Source organism: Rhipicephalus sanguineus, chromosome 3 (assembly GCF_013339695.2).
Source record: "Rhipicephalus sanguineus isolate Rsan-2018 chromosome 3, BIME_Rsan_1.4, whole genome shotgun sequence".
Lineage (NCBI taxonomy): Eukaryota > Metazoa > Arthropoda > Arachnida > Ixodida > Ixodidae > Rhipicephalus > Rhipicephalus sanguineus.
Window position 1 is genome coordinate 116,435,711 of NC_051178.1, and position 15,205 is coordinate 116,450,915.

The 15,205-nt window shown below is 48.7% G+C and overlaps 1 protein-coding gene across 5 annotated transcripts in view; it reads left to right on the plus strand.

The window, feature by feature from the left end:
* The window catches only part of LOC119386996 (rap guanine nucleotide exchange factor 4), a 387,003-nt gene that overhangs the window by 238,625 nt on the left and 133,173 nt on the right, over positions 1-15,205 (plus strand). Inside the window, exon 1 of one of the 5 annotated variants that reach the window (XM_037654299.2) lies at positions 7,321-7,744. The exons of the other annotated variants lie outside the window; for them this stretch is intronic. Coding sequence (XP_037510227.1) covers positions 7,591-7,744 — 154 coding nt within the window. The 5' untranslated portion in view covers positions 7,321-7,590. Of the gene's footprint in view, positions 1-7,320; positions 7,745-15,205 lie in introns of those variants that run through there. 5 annotated transcript variants of the gene reach the window in all.

Consider the following 15,205-nt stretch of genomic DNA (forward strand, 5'->3'; position numbering starts at 1 on the left):
TGGGCTATTGCGTGAATTGTGTACTACCAACTAGCCCAACAGTCTATCCTTTAGAAGAACTACAAGAACAAACGAAGTACAGCGAGAAAGAGACAGGGCAAGTCAGAAGAAGATTGCCAGAATAGAGAGCCATTTACAAGCGTAAAAGTTTAATGAATGTGTTGGTAATAACAACCCCAGCCAGGTAAACATGCAGTGTGTTTGTCTTGTAGAACTTATTCAGGTTGTTTGGGACGCTTGGTTCTCTCCAATAGATGAAGAGCTAAACGTAAGTACAATGTTAAAAAGCAAAGGAAAGAGGGAGAGGCGGCTTTGTTCTCCCACTTCCATTCTCACTGAGTTGTTTATTACTTCAACAATCGCAAGCCAGCAGATGTAGCTCATTAATTCTCCTTCAAGTATTTTTTTCCTTCGTCCTTCCAGGCTGAGTCTTCCTTTCTCTCCATATCATCCGTTCGGAGAAGAAAGAAAAACAATGAACTGACCGCACTATGTATCGTGCCCCTTGTTTGAATAGTCGAGTTGTTGACACAACCGTCCGATGTTGCGTGACAGCAGCTTCGCGGACTCTCCGTTCAAGATATATCGGTGTTGCCGCCCGAGATGCCTTCACGCCGTTTCCGCGCACCCCGCGAGCCTGAGACCGCCGCGTCGGTCGTTAAACTGACAGTGAACAGACCACGGCTCTTCCCTGGAACGGTTACGGGGGGGGGCGAGAGGTGTTTGCCTGTCATCGCGCCCCTTGCTTTGGAACCAAGCGTCGATGTGTTCGACCTTCGACCCCAGGAGCTGGCGCCTGGAAGCCGCGGCCGGGTCACGGTCACGTGATCGTCGTGGAAGGGAGAGAGCGTCGACGAGGCGACGGGGAGTCCACCTCCGGCAGCCAAGGAGACAAGCTGCTCGGAAAACCGCTTGTATACTCAATCGGGCCTGGGGCCCTTTGTTTTCTGGTCGCGTAGTTTATTAAAGACCCTTCAATAACCATCTCTGAGTCCGCAGTCTCCTACATCCCCAACAAACTGGTTGGCAGCGGCGGGATGAGAAGAAGGCTGGCGGACACCTGCTGAAGGGAAGGAACTTCGACGATCCGGGATCATCGGGTTCCACTAAGCAGACGAGGCAAGCGGTGAAGGCTCCACAACGAGCAAGTCGTCGATCTGGGATCGGCAGATGAGGCAACGTCTCCGGGAGACAAGGCCATCGCACGCTCGTGGTATCGGTGAGTGCTTGAGCGACTACTGTTTGCCAGACGATTAGAACCGGGTTCAATCAGGCATATTAATTTTCGTTTGCCACCACAGGGTGTGTGGTTATTTCGAAAGTTGGTGTAGTCGGCTCTTGCTTACCATGGATATAAGGAAGCTAACAAAAGACGAATTGCTGCTTCTGGCGGAAGAGCTCGGTGTGGAAGTCAGTCAGAAAATGAGGAAACCCGAGATCCGCTGCGCAATTCAGGAAGTTGATTTCGAAGAGGACGAAATCGCAGAGGCATGGGAAAAGATATGCCGCATTGAGAAAGAACGGGCAGAAGCTAGAGAAAGAAAAGAACAGAGGGAACAAAGGCAAGCTGAGTTAGAGCTTGAGAGAGAACAGAGGAAAATTGAGCTTGAACTCGAAAGGATAAGGCTCGAGCAAGCGAGATTGGCGTCGAGAGCGAGGGTGGCAGCCGCTTCGTCCGACCATGTAAAGATGACTAGTTTGCTTCAGCCGTTCAGTGTGGGGAATGACATCGGTCTTTACCTTGTGAATTTCGAACGCATGTGCGAGAGACATTCATTCACCCGCGACACTTGGCCACAAAGGTTGCTTGCGTTGCTTCCGGGGGAGGCGTCACAAGTTGTTGCTCGTCTTAGCGCTGGTGAAGCAAGCGACTATGATTTGGTGAAGTCAAGCCTGCTCTCCAAGTATAAGCTCTCGACCGAAGAGTTTAGGAGAAGGTTTAGAACAGGCAGGAAAAAAGCGAATGAAAGCTTTGTTGAATTTGCTTGCAGCCTTACTGATAACTTGGTCGAATGGATAAAGGGCTCTAGTGCAGAGGGCGACTTCGGCAAGCTTCAGAATTTAATCTGTCTCGAGCAGTTCTATGAGTGCTTGCCGGACAACATACGCCTTTGGGTGAGAGACAGACAAGTCGGCGTCTGTGTGAAGAAGGCAGGGCAACTTGCGGATGAGTATGTGGCGAGTCGTGGCTTCAAAGAGACTAACCTAAGCAGTCAGGGCTATCGAAAGGCTCACCCTGGGCAGCAGCCTTACTATAAAGGACCGCGAGATATGCGGGAAAGAGAGGGCAAAGGGCAGCTAAATTCATCGCAACCCACTGCTAGCGTGAACAAAGAACAGGAAGTCCGAGGAAAGGGGCCAGAGAGTCAGTCAGAGGAATTGGAAAAGAGACGGCCAACCATTTGTTACATTTGCAAAGAAGCGGGTCATTTTGCCAGGAATTGCCGAAAAGAAAAGCGTGTATTCGCGACCATAATAAGCAGTGATCCCAGTAACAACGAGCTACTAAAACCGTACACCAAAGATCTAGTTGTAAATGGCCAGAAGTGTAGAGTACTTAGGGACTCAGCGGCCACCATGGACGTGGTCCACCCAAAGTACGTATCAAGTAAGGACTATGTTTCTGAATGCGCTTGGATACGTCAAGCAGTCAGTGAGGACTCCGTGTGCCTGCCAATGGCAAAAGTTCACATTGGAGGGCCATTCGGTACTTTAGAAACTGTGGCAGCGGTATCAAAAGCGTTGCCCGAGGGGTATCCATACCTTTTTTCAAATAAATCCGAGTCGCTTTTGAATGAGCAAGGAAAAAAGTTTGCTGATGTGGATGCACAGGTGCTTGCGCTGACGCGATCGAAAGCCAGACAGCTTTCCGTGCAGTTGCGTTATTCAGACGGGAATGAGGAACCTGAGCTGGAAGAACCAGTAATTGGGGGAAACGTAGCGGAGCAGACGGACGTCAAGGTACCTGTGAGTGCCGGAAAAGATCAAATTGATGCAGAAGCGGAGCGCCCGCAGAAAGGCGCTGGGCGTAAAAGACTCACCGAAACCGAGGACGGAGGCTCCTTGGTAAGACCAACTGCGCCTTCTCTACATAAACTACTGAATGTTGGTCGGGATACACTAAGGGTGGCACAGAAAAACGACCCTACGCTTAAGGTCGTGTGCAGTAGCCTAGGCGAAGGCGTCTCATCGAGTAACATTAAGTTCAGGGAAAGGGATGGTATCCTTTATCGACATTACAAAGACAAACGAGGCAGAAGCTTTGATCAGATAGTAATTCCAGCCGATTATCGGAAGGATCTGCTGAGTCTTTGCCACGATCACCCGTGGGCAGGGCACCTCGGAGTGAACAAAACTAAAAAGAGGCTACTCCAGGAATTCTACTGGCCAGGTTGTTTTAGAGATGCACAGGAGTTCGTACGAACATGTCAGACGTGTCAGAAGGTGGGTAAATCCAACGACAAAAGGAAGGCTCCAATGGTGAAGGTGCCTATAATTTCAGAACCGTTCTCAAGGGTTGTTATTGATATTGTTGGACCCCTACCTAAGACCAAGGCTGGTTACAAGTACATATTGACTATGTTGTGTCCAGCAACAAAATTCCCTGAAGCCATACCGCTAAGAGAGGCTACTTCAGTGCAGGTAGTAGATGCCCTATTGACAGTGTTTTCTCGCCTTGGTTTCCCAGCGGAGATACAATCAGACCAAGGGACGACTTTCACGAGTGCACTTACGACCACATTTCTTGAGAAATGCGGAATCAAAATTTTACACAGCTCCGTGTATCACCCACAAAGCAACAGTGTCGAAAGATGGCACGCTGTGCTTAAGAAAGTGCTGAGAGCGTTGTGCCATGAGCGAAAAGTAGACTGGGACTGTTGTCTTCCAGGCGCGCTTTTCGCTTTGCGCACTGTGCCGCACGAAGGGACTGGGTTTGCTCCTGCAGAACTCGTGTATGGAAGAAACCTTAGGGGCCCATTGCAGCTAGTTCGGGAACTTTGGGAAGACAACCGGGTTGGTAAGAGTGTGGTAGAATATGTAGTTGAACTAATGGGAAGATTAAATGAGACTCGACAAATTGTAAAGGCCAACTTGGAGGAAGCGCAGAAACGGCGAAGCGCTACTACGATAAGAATGCGAGAAAGAGGACATTCAAAGTTGGCGACAAGGTGATGATATTGCGCCCGAGTAGGCAGAACAAGCTCGAGGTCCTCTGGGACGGACCGGCTGAGATAATAGAATGCGTCTCTGAGGTAAATTACTTGGTAAGGTTACCCGGACGGAGACAGGAAGAGCGAGTTTATCATGTGAACTTGTTAAAGCCATACTTTGAAAGGAGGGAGATGGTGAGCATTGCCTTGAATCACTCTCAGGACGTTACTACGGAGGTGCCTTCCTTTCTCAGCGAAATGGCTCCGACTGTAGAACAAATCATCGCGCACTCTGTGGATAAGAGTGAGCTGAACAATGAGCAGATTGAGGATTTAAGGAGAGTCATAGAGGAGTCCCTCGAATGCTTCACGGAGAAGCTGGGACGGACACACTTGGTGACACACGACATTGAACTAACATCAGAAGTTCCATTTACATCTAAAGCCTATCGCATGTCACCAAGGAATCAAGAGATTATGAAAAGTGAGATCAGCCGCATGCTTGAACTAGGAGTGATCAAGCCAGGGAGCAGCGATTACTGCTCTCCGTTGATGTTGGTAGAAGTACCGGGAAAGGATCCACGACCTTGTGTGGATTACAGAAAGTTAAATGCGATCACTAAGGACGAGGTTTACCCTTTGCCGAACATTGAAGAAAGAGTGGAGCTGGTTAGCAAGGCAAGGTTTATATCTACTTTTGATTTAGTGAGAGGCTACTGGCAAGTACCTTTAACCGAAAGAGCCAGTCGCTATGCAGCTTTTATAACGCCTTTCGGTACTTTTCAACCTGTGACAATGAGTTTTGGCCTCAAGAACGCACCATTTTGTTTCTCAAGATTGATGGACCGGGTACTGGAGGGACTTAGTGAATTCGCATTGCCCTACCTGGACGATGTAGCTGTGTTTTCGAATGACTGGAGTTCCCACTTGGAACACGTGAGGGAAGTACTTGATAGATTCAGAGCAGCAGGCTTGACAATAAAGGCAGAGAAGTGCCAGTTGGGGCGAACCAGTGTCACTTACCTGGGTCACGAGATAGGACGCGGAAAGCGCGAGCCGATGAAAGCGAAGGTAGCAGCAATACTAAACTTTCCGAAGCCCGTGACGAAGAAAGATGTTCGATCATTTCTGGGAATGGCCGGATATTATCAACATTATATACCGAGCTACTCCCAACTCGCGAGTCCTCTAACGGATAGTTTGAGGAAGATGGAGCCGGAAAAGGTCACTTGGACTAATGCAAAAGAGGAAGCATTCTTGAAATTGAAGAACGCTCTATCTCTAGGACCAGTCTTGGCTTCACCTGATTTTAGTCGCCAATTCATTCTCCAGTGCGACGCTAGTAATCGTGGTCTTGGTGTCGTTCTTTCTCAGATAAACGAGCAGGGTGAGGAACACCCCGTGCTGTACCTCAGTCGGAAATTGACCCCGCGGGAAGAGGCTTACAGCACGTCGGAAAAAGAGTGCCTGTGTATTGTTTGGGCGATTCAAAAACTGCGCTGTTATCTCGAGGGGACCAAATTTGTGGTAGAGACTGATCATTGCCCCCTGTCATGGCTTAAAGAAATGTCGGGAAAAAGCGGCCGGCTACTGAGATGGAGCCTTATTCTGCAAGAGTTCAACTTCGAAGTTAAATACAGAAAGGGAAGTGCGAACAAAAACGCAGATGGTTTGAGTCGAGGGTTCTAAGTGGCTTGAGGGCAATTCTGTGGAGCGGCCACCTGTTTTTTGTGTAACCTTGCACTATGGTATGTCTTCTTAGTCGAGAGCCGAATACACCAAAGAAAAATAAGAAAAAAAAAAACGACCAAGAGGTCTCAGTAAACTGTCTGGCAGCCAGGTCGTTTGTGCGCTGCCGGTCCCGAGCGTTTGCGAATGTGTGTGTTGGTGCTCGTGCGTGTGTGAAGAGCAGTGTTTCTACAACATACACTCGTGTTTCCTTCTTTCGACCCTGCATCGGCGGAAGCAGCCTCGACGAAGGACTTCATCGGGGGGAGGAGTTTGTTGCGTGACAGCAGCTTCGCGGACTCTCCGTTCAAGATATATCGGTGTTGCCGCCCGAGATGCCTTCACGCCGTTTCCGCGCACCCCGCGAGCCTGAGACCGCCGCGTCGGTCGTTAAACTGACAGTGAACAGACCACGGCTCTTCCCTGGAACGGTTACGGGGGGGGGGGGGGGGGGGGCGAGAGGTGTTTGCCTGTCATCGCGCCCCTTGCTTTGGAACCAAGCGTCGATGTGTTCGACCTTCGACCCCAGGAGCTGGCGCCTGGAAGCCGCGGCCGGGTCACGGTCACGTGATCGTCGTGGAAGGGAGAGAGCGTCGACGAGGCGACGGGGAGTCCACCTCCGGCAGCCAAGGAGACAAGCTGCTCGGAAAACCGCTTGTATACTCAATCGGGCCTGGGGCCCTTTGTTTTCTGGTCGCGTAGTTTATTAAAGACCCTTCAATAACCATCTCTGAGTCCGCAGTCTCCTACATCCCCAACACCGATACGAAGTTCCGCAATCCACTGCGTGACGTCTACCAAAACCTACGCGATCTGGCAACTCGAGAAGGAAGGAAGATGCAGCTTTCTTCAGTCACTGGGGTCCTACGTATCTGCCTCCCCTGAACCACTATATACTATATACTGCCTAGCTGCCAACCTCCCGGTTTCCCCCTCCCCCCTTTTCCGGCCCCCTCCTTATATGCCGCCTACGTCTACGCTGCCATCAGCATATCTCCTTGCCTCGGGGCTCTTTCTCAGCGCTGGGTCGAGTGTCAACACCGAGACGTCGGCCGGTCAGTGGGCGGAAGTCGTCGCCCCTGGTTCCCGCGCGTTTTAATCAAAGGCAGGTCTGGCCGCCGCGGCGTCCTCGGCGCGTTGCCACGGCGACGCTTGGGAAGCGCTTGCCTCCTGCGATGGTGACGTCTCGCGAAATGGAGAGCGCGCGTTCTCTCCCACAACCTGGTGCGCTCACACCTTCGTGACGTTGCGTGACGTCACGAGCTCTTGCTCTCTCTTTCTAACGCCGTAAGTACTCTCTCTTTCACTTACGCTTGCTCTCGGCGCCCACGACAATTGAGAAAGAGAGAAATAAAAGAGAGAAAGGGGGAAGGCGCTGCGAGGGAGCTCGCTTCGACGCTTGGGGCTCCGCTTTCGATTTCGCTGCGGCCGGCGACGAAGTGTTGCCGGTGCACGGCGCGGCAGCTCGCGTGCCAGTGCGGCCGCCCGTAGTTTTAGGAGCGCGAGCCCGCGCGATCAAAACCTCCCCCAATTCACCGTGCTCGCGGTGTTAGAGCAGTAGATCGACTCCGATATTACATTCCTTTAATTTAAGCTCACTTTTTTTTTCCCCAAGTGCGAGTTGAAGTGTTCGTGTGTGCGCGAGTGTGTTGTCGTTCGAAAACTTTTGATTTTGCGAGACCCCGACCCCAGTGCGTGGTGTGTGTACGCGATGGCAGCCTGCCTGAAGGGCTGCCTGCAGCATTGCAGCGGATGTCTGTACGGATACCTGAGTCAGCTCTACGCTCCGCGCAAAGTGAACACGCCGCTGTCGGCGGCGGAGAGCAGGAAGGCCGCCTCTTCGTCCGACGTCGTCTTCGACTGGGGTGAGACAACGCACCTGTGTGTTTGTTGGTCGCCGGCGTCGGCGGCGCGAATGCACGCACTACAGTGTGTCGCGAACACGCAGCTAGGGCGCCGAGGAGCTGGCGATGAGCGCGCTATGCGTTGCCTCGACAAAGGTGCGCGTATAAAGAGTAGGCGTTATTGTTTGCTTTCACGAAAGCTCTTGGCGACAGGGCGATACTGTAAGCCAAGCATTTTTGTTACTTTCGACAGTGCTATCTCGTTTCTCAATGCCCGTTTTCTGTTCTTTTTGAAGCCATCGAAACTATGCGCCTTCATTTTGATCTTTAGTAATCCTCGACCGTATTCGTTCGTGAAGCTTGTTACCCTGTGGCAAACCTATTTATAATGAAATTACGCACGCGGCCCTTTCTTTGCGAACAAACTGCAGCAATTTCTCAAGTAACCCATCTTCCATATGCGAACTATCACCAAGGGTCCGTATTCTCAAAAAAGGCTTACGGTCATATTGTTAGTAAGAGAAAAATGTTGGTCAACACGACATGATGCTCCACACATCATTAGCAAACTGGCTGATCAATGGCAGAAACAACTTACGTGAGGAAAATTTGTAATCTCGGTGCGTGATTCTTTCGTAGCTTAGTAGCTCTTAGCATCCCTTCTGGCGTTGCCCTTGTTTCTCGCAACATCAGCAAGCTGTGTTGTTTGACCGGCTTTCTACCCTACTTCAACTTCTTAATGACGGCTATAAGTAGTTCGCTCGCCAGTAGTCAAGCAAGCTACACCGTGATCGGTAATCTCATTCTTTACAGCGTGCTCTGAACCGCGTTCGTACACGTTTAAGTATACTGCTCGTAAGTAATATATATATGCCACTTTTCCTGCGTCAGAAATGAACGCTTTTTCGGTTCCGAGCGAGCAAAACAGAGATAAGTCTGCCTCATTCGCGACTCGAAATTCTTCGGTTTTTTTTTTTTTATTGCTAACGCGATGCTAGCTTAGTGTTGTTTGTTTAATCTTTTGTGGGAGCTTGTGACTTGCTCTTCCGTGCCGTTCACTAGGTATTCGAGTCTGGACGCACAAGGGCTTTGCAAAGCCTTAACTATAAGCCCTCCTATAGGAGGGAGAAGAAAAAAAAAACCCTGCAAAGTCCACGTTCACGACTTTCCACTTGGGGATCTGAAAGCCCGTTTATTTACAAAGACGGCAGCTGCGCCGAAGTCGACGTTGCGGAATGAACGTTTTTTTCACGTTTGCTTGTATCGGTGATTTCTGTCTTCGAGGTTTTTGGTGTGATGGGGCAGCTTGAGAACCGTTCCTTCGAAGCCCGTCGAGAAATACAACTGGCGGTACTTGGAAAATAACTTAAATGGGAAAATTAATATAAATAAAACCGCGCGCGCATCCACACAAGAGAAACACACGAGTGTGACAGTCCATGTGTGTTGAATCGATCAGCTTTCGAAATTTGAATATCAGCTCGCACGCAGATCGTTCAGTCGCTGACTCGGTCGTTCTTCTAAGGAACGCGTTTGTCCCGGATGTCTGAGTCGGCGTATATTTAAAATGTAGGATGTGAAAAGCTGCGATAAAAAAATAAAAAGACAGACGCGAGCTTCCCTCATAAACCGAATGACCGGCGTATCTTTTTAATTATATCCACACAGGATGAAACCAACAACGGTTTTCGTTGGTACGTGTTCTGTACCGGTAGTTGACCGCCTTAGCTAATAATATGCCCAGCAGTATGAATTGCTAGAATTTTTGTTCAGGGGGTAAATTCTATAGCGGATCAGGGTCCATTTCTTTCCCTCCCTCTTATTTTCTTCCTATACTTCGCTCTTACCCCCTGTGTATAATGGATTAACCGGTTACAACCAAGGTTTAGAACAAAAGTTCTGGAGTGGAAAGTATGCCTCCAAAGTGAAGCCGGACTCCGGACTTCCGCCATATTACCATGGGCTAGACAAAACGTTAGCTTACAGCTAAGGAAAACTCGATATTCCCTCGCACGCCTTACAAGCTTAAGACATCTAATTGTTCGCGACAGACACTGCTCAAGCTGTCTCTTTGTGTTCCTGGTTTCCCTACGAAGCCTCAAAGTCTCGGGAAATTTTATTGTAGATCACATTACCAATATTCATCCGGACACAGCACTTTCGTTGAGAACAGCGATCTCTCATTTCATAACTAACCTAGAATTTACGCTGGCAGAACGCTAATACTTCATCTCTGATCAGGCACCACATGAAAAGGCTACGTTATTTCGCAAAAGTATGGGCAAATTTATGCAATTCACGTTTTGCTGCTCAGAAATTGCGAGAGCTTCCACTCCAGTATTTTTAAAAAGCTCATTGATTGTAGCCGACTATAGTAAGCCGGATGCTCGTGCGGCTAATCTCAATACCTTTCTTATCGTTTTACATTCCTTTTCATTCTCTCTGTCCCATTGTTTTATTGTTCAGATATTAGAAATTGCGTACGGTGCGCCTTCGTTTGCTTACGACGCATAAAACAGTGACTCACGAATTCATTTCTTTATTCGTTTAGCACTGCAATCTTTCTTTCTGTACGTATTGCGTGCTGGTGCTCCTTTGTTCGTCAGTCATCGGCGTACTGCAGTGCACGTCAAAACAAGCGCTTCGCAGGGACACAATGCCTTGAGCGTCCTCCGCATGACCGTCAACATAAGGCATGCTCAATGCCTCTCCAACACTGTGCGTTAGGCATACACGGTGCCACTATAGGCATACCACTGGGCATGCACAGTACCACTAGGCACACACAGTGCCACATAGCGGCGTTCGCGATATTGTCCTCGTAAGAGACGTATGTCGAAGGGACGACAAATCCCAACGCCGTGTCTCGAAGCTTAGAATAAGAATTTGGATGACAGGGAACGTTTTTTTGATGTAGGCACGATGGCATCGAACATGCCTGAAACGCCAGTGTCAATAATGACTCACTATGCTGTCCAGCCCAGCTATGTTTAATATAGGGCCTGCTTCATTTTAAGCGCAGAGCCGCAGCTTCCATTGCCATTCGCATTCCGACCAAGTCTTATCGGCGCATTGGTCACATTTATAAGGCCTGAGCGTATAACTGCATTGGCTGAACAAAGTTATTCTAGAGTTCTTCAAAAAGAAAAAGCATCTGTCGTTGCCAAGTGCTGTGTATACATAATAGAAAAATCTTAGAACGCAAGAGCATAAGCGAAAAAAAAAGAAAAAAAGAAAAGAAGTAATGGCACAGGAATCTGATAGAACAGAGATTCACTCAAAACTGAACATTTTTGCTAGACACTCAGATGTTATGATAAAGCATTTATACAATTTAATGCGCACGTGCCTCAGAGCGTGGAAAAAAAAAAACTGAGTGCTTCATGATGCCGCAAGAAGCTGTGTGGCTCAGCTTAGCTCTTTCATAATTTATTGTAGCGCCTGCATGAATTGATTCTCTTGTTTTTGCATATGTATAATTCACTTCGCATTTTGTGACCCTCATCAATCATGGAGGCTTAAGCGTGTGGCTCAAGCGTATTGCACAAGAAATTTCAGGATTTCAGGGCTGGCCTTCCCCTATGCTGTTTTTCTTTTTTTCTTTTTTTTTCTTTTTTGTGTCAGAACGTATCGGGTGTCGTGGATTGAACAGCGGTACTTCCAGGACGCCATAGAAGGACTTCAAGGACTAGGAAAACTAACTCGCTTGAACGAATAATGATATTCCTAGCATCAGAATTGGCTGAAGTATTCTCTTACGAACAATTCTGGCGTGAGAACTTTCTTTATGAGTACGGGCAGCGAGCCTGCATTCACAACGTCTTAAGCCTACAATTTCTGAGAGTATACTTGAGGCAACCCTGATGTTGGACATATCACTAGCGAGGCCGGTGGACCAATGGCTCACGACTGAAAATGATTTGTCCTTTATTCTTGATGTGCTATAAGTAACATAAGTTTAGAGGCAATGACGAAAGGTAAATCACGTGCCCAATGTACCTTGTTTATCGTATACTGTACTACAGCGTAAGATTTAATTTTCCTGTGAATGAAATTCCCTTATTTCTCTATTATTTCAGCGAAACCTAAGTGGCATTCTCCGCTGAACATACAAAGCATATGTTCGCCAGTGAATTAACGCAGTCACTGTATTTCTGCGCATTGGAACATCTAGTGGGACATCCCCATGCAGCACTTTCTGCAGACATATGTAAAAGCTAAGCGTTCATGAATCACGCGACAGAAATCACAATGTGCTGTTAGCGATGAACCATGACTCCTTCTCCTATAACACTATCTTAATCGTAGCGACTGACAGGCTGTGTGTAGAATGCCTGTACGAACGGTCCTAGTGCAAGAATTATTTCTTTAACAGCTACTTGAGTTCCTACGCGTCGGTCGCATAGTCATCTTGAGGTGCTTATTCGAAGTCTCACCAGCCTGATCACCTGATCACCTGAGATACTTCTTATGGAGTGTCTCAAGCCCCCCCCCCCCCAAAAAAAAAAAAAAAAATCTTTAACGCCGTCCTGGTATGGCGGCGTCAGGTTATGCAGCATGTAAACCACGAGAATATATTTCCTTTGCAGTAGCATATACGAATAGAATTTCGGATCACCGCAATGCGAATCGCTTGCGAACCGCTTTAAGCCACGTTTTTTTTATTGACATTTGGAATGGGCATTTCGAAGCTGCTTAAATTTTATCCGAGTCGATTTCGCTCAGCGCTTTTTCGCAGAAGCCTACGCGAGAGCCTCGGTGAAATGTCAACCGTCGCGAGCGCTATATCAAACAAACTTACGGTTCTCAGAAAGGGTCATCTTCGAATGGACGAAGTAAAGGCATAATAAAGGAATAGAAAAGGGAAAGAAGATGTCGTCCCCTCGGAGGCGTTCATGCGAGGAATTGGGGCGCCGGCTTATATATCCAGATTGCGAAATCTCAGCCTCGGGCTAACTGTTGCCAAAAGATGGCGAAATCGCGGGAGGACACCTCCATGCGAACGGGCCATTTCCAAACATCCTTTGCTTCCAGAGTTTAAGCCAATAGGACGGGAACCTTTTACGTGCAAAGGCATAGTAACCCTTTCTTTCTTTCTTTCTTTCTTCTTTCTTTCTTTCTTTCTTTCTTTCTTTCTTTCTTTCTTTTCTTCTTCTTTCTTTCTTTCTTTCTTTCTTTCTTTCTTTCTTTCTTTCTTTCTTTCTTTCTTTCTCTTTCTTTGTCGACTTCTGAGGATTAAATTCTAAATGAACATTTGACAGGTCCCACTCAAGTGGCTTTCCTGAAGCTTAAAAGGCGGGGCCGAATTGAATATTGTGCAAAAGTCTCGCTTGATTCGACGCCATTATTTCGACTATATACGATTATTTATTGAAAGCTCCATCTTGTCTTTTCTATTTCCATGTACTTTTTTTTTGTTGACGTAGCCCCTGGCGTCTTACGCAAGCACTTCAGGTTCCCGCTCCCTGCATTCTCCATCTATCTCTTTTTTCTACGAGGGCATTCACACGTAAGTAGTTACAACATTCGCGGCAGTCGTCGCCTGTCAACTTGGTCGATTCAGTGTGGCTTAAGGTATCGTGAACAAGGAACAAATGCAATTAGAAGACAGCCTCTCCGCATTCATCGTAGTTTACTTTCACAAGGGAGACGGACGGGGAGAGACAAAGCACAATAAACAAAGGGAGGCTGGCTCCGTTGCGCCTGGTTTGCTACCCTGCGCATTCTCCGCATATTTTTCGCGAGCGTTTCGTAAACGTTCAATCGAACTATGTAGCCCAGCGCAGTACACTTCTGCAATAATCCACGGTGCGTCCGAGAACGAAAGCTTCCGATTTCGTCAATTCTCTCTCTCTCTCCCCCCTTTTTTTTCTGCAGACATTGTGCATGTCGTTCACATTCGTTAAGAAATGAAAGACCGATGCGTCCGTTCGGTAACAAAATAACTGTTTAATTATAACAAGAAAAAACGCGACGCGAATACACAATGGGTTGAATGCTTCTTCTCGGCACGGAGGGCGATTTGCGACTGGCCCGTCACCGCGTCGTCTTCGTCCTCCCTTCTCTCCCGGTGGTCACAGCGCTGTCCGGTGCCCTCGTTCTCTTCACCCGCAGCTGCCCGGCGGTGTCAGGTTACAGCCAGGGGGGCGCGTTCCGAGCTCGCCCGAGAGGCCGTAAAAGGGACCTTTTTCTCCGGGCTGGGGACCGTATACAAACTTTCTGCCCTCTTCTGCCTCTTCTCGGAATTTCGTTTTCAACACATTCCCCCCCCGAAATGACGCCGTCATTTGCCTTTAGCTATACAGCTCAACCGGGTGCAGTAGTTGAACGGGTCGTCGAAGCACTGTTCCTCCGGGCATTCGTACATGGCACGACCTAATCCTGCCGTCGCGGCCAGGAAATGTTGATTCAACGGCTCCCATCTTCCACATCTGCCTTGGTAGCATCGATTCACTCAGCAGTACCAAGTCGCCAGCTCTCAGCTCCCTTGGCGTTTTTTCCTTTTAGCTGATAGCTCCGTAGTTCTTTGAAGTATTCATTTGTCCATCTTTTCCAGAACTGGTTCAGAAGTTTACCTCGATTGGACAAAATCTCTTGAAGGTGGGAAGAGGAAAGGGTTTGCGATCTCCTGGCGTTGTAGATTAGGCAGCGACGTCAGCCGTCTTCCCGTCAAAAATAGGGCTGGACAAAGCGGTTCTGGCTCGTTGGGTTCGGTATAGACATGTGTCAGGGGGCGCGAATTTAACATGGCCTCCACTTCACTTAGCGTTGTGCTGAGCTCTTCAAATCCGAGACTGCTCGTTGCCAGCGTTTTCCTCAGAGCCTGTTTAGTGAGTCCAACCAAGCGCTCATAAAATCCGCCCCACCACGGCGCGCGCTCCACAATGAACTTCCATTGTATGCGAGAGTTGGCGACGAAGTTCTTAACCTCTTCGTTTCTGATAACTGTCCAGAGCGTGGCCAGATCCCTACTCGTCTTCTTGAACGTGAGCGCGTTGTCACTATAAATAGTGCTATAGGTAGACCTCGTCGAGATATGAATCGGCGGAGGGCAAGCAAAAATGAAGCAGCCGACATGTCATTCACCAACTCGAGGTGTATTGCCCAGGTGACACCACATGTGAAGAGAGCAATGTACGACTTCGTCTTCGTTACCCCCTTGACGAGAAGAGGGCCAGCAAAGTCGACACCGGTCACTTCGAAAGGATAGGCCTGGGTGATGCAATCGCTTGGAAGAGGAGCGGTCACTTGGCTCGCTGGCCTTGAATGGAAACGCTGGCACGTTACGCACGCCTTTACGGCTCTCTTTACCAGCTGCCTCGCCCCGATCACCCAAAAGCGCTCCCTCAGTTGCGTCAGTGTGTCCCGCATTCCTCCGTGCAACACCTGTCGGTGACACTGCAAGACGAGAAGCTCGGCCAGGTTGCTCTTCTTAGGTAACACAGCGGGATGCTTCTCGTTGTAGTCGAGTTGGCTACGCTG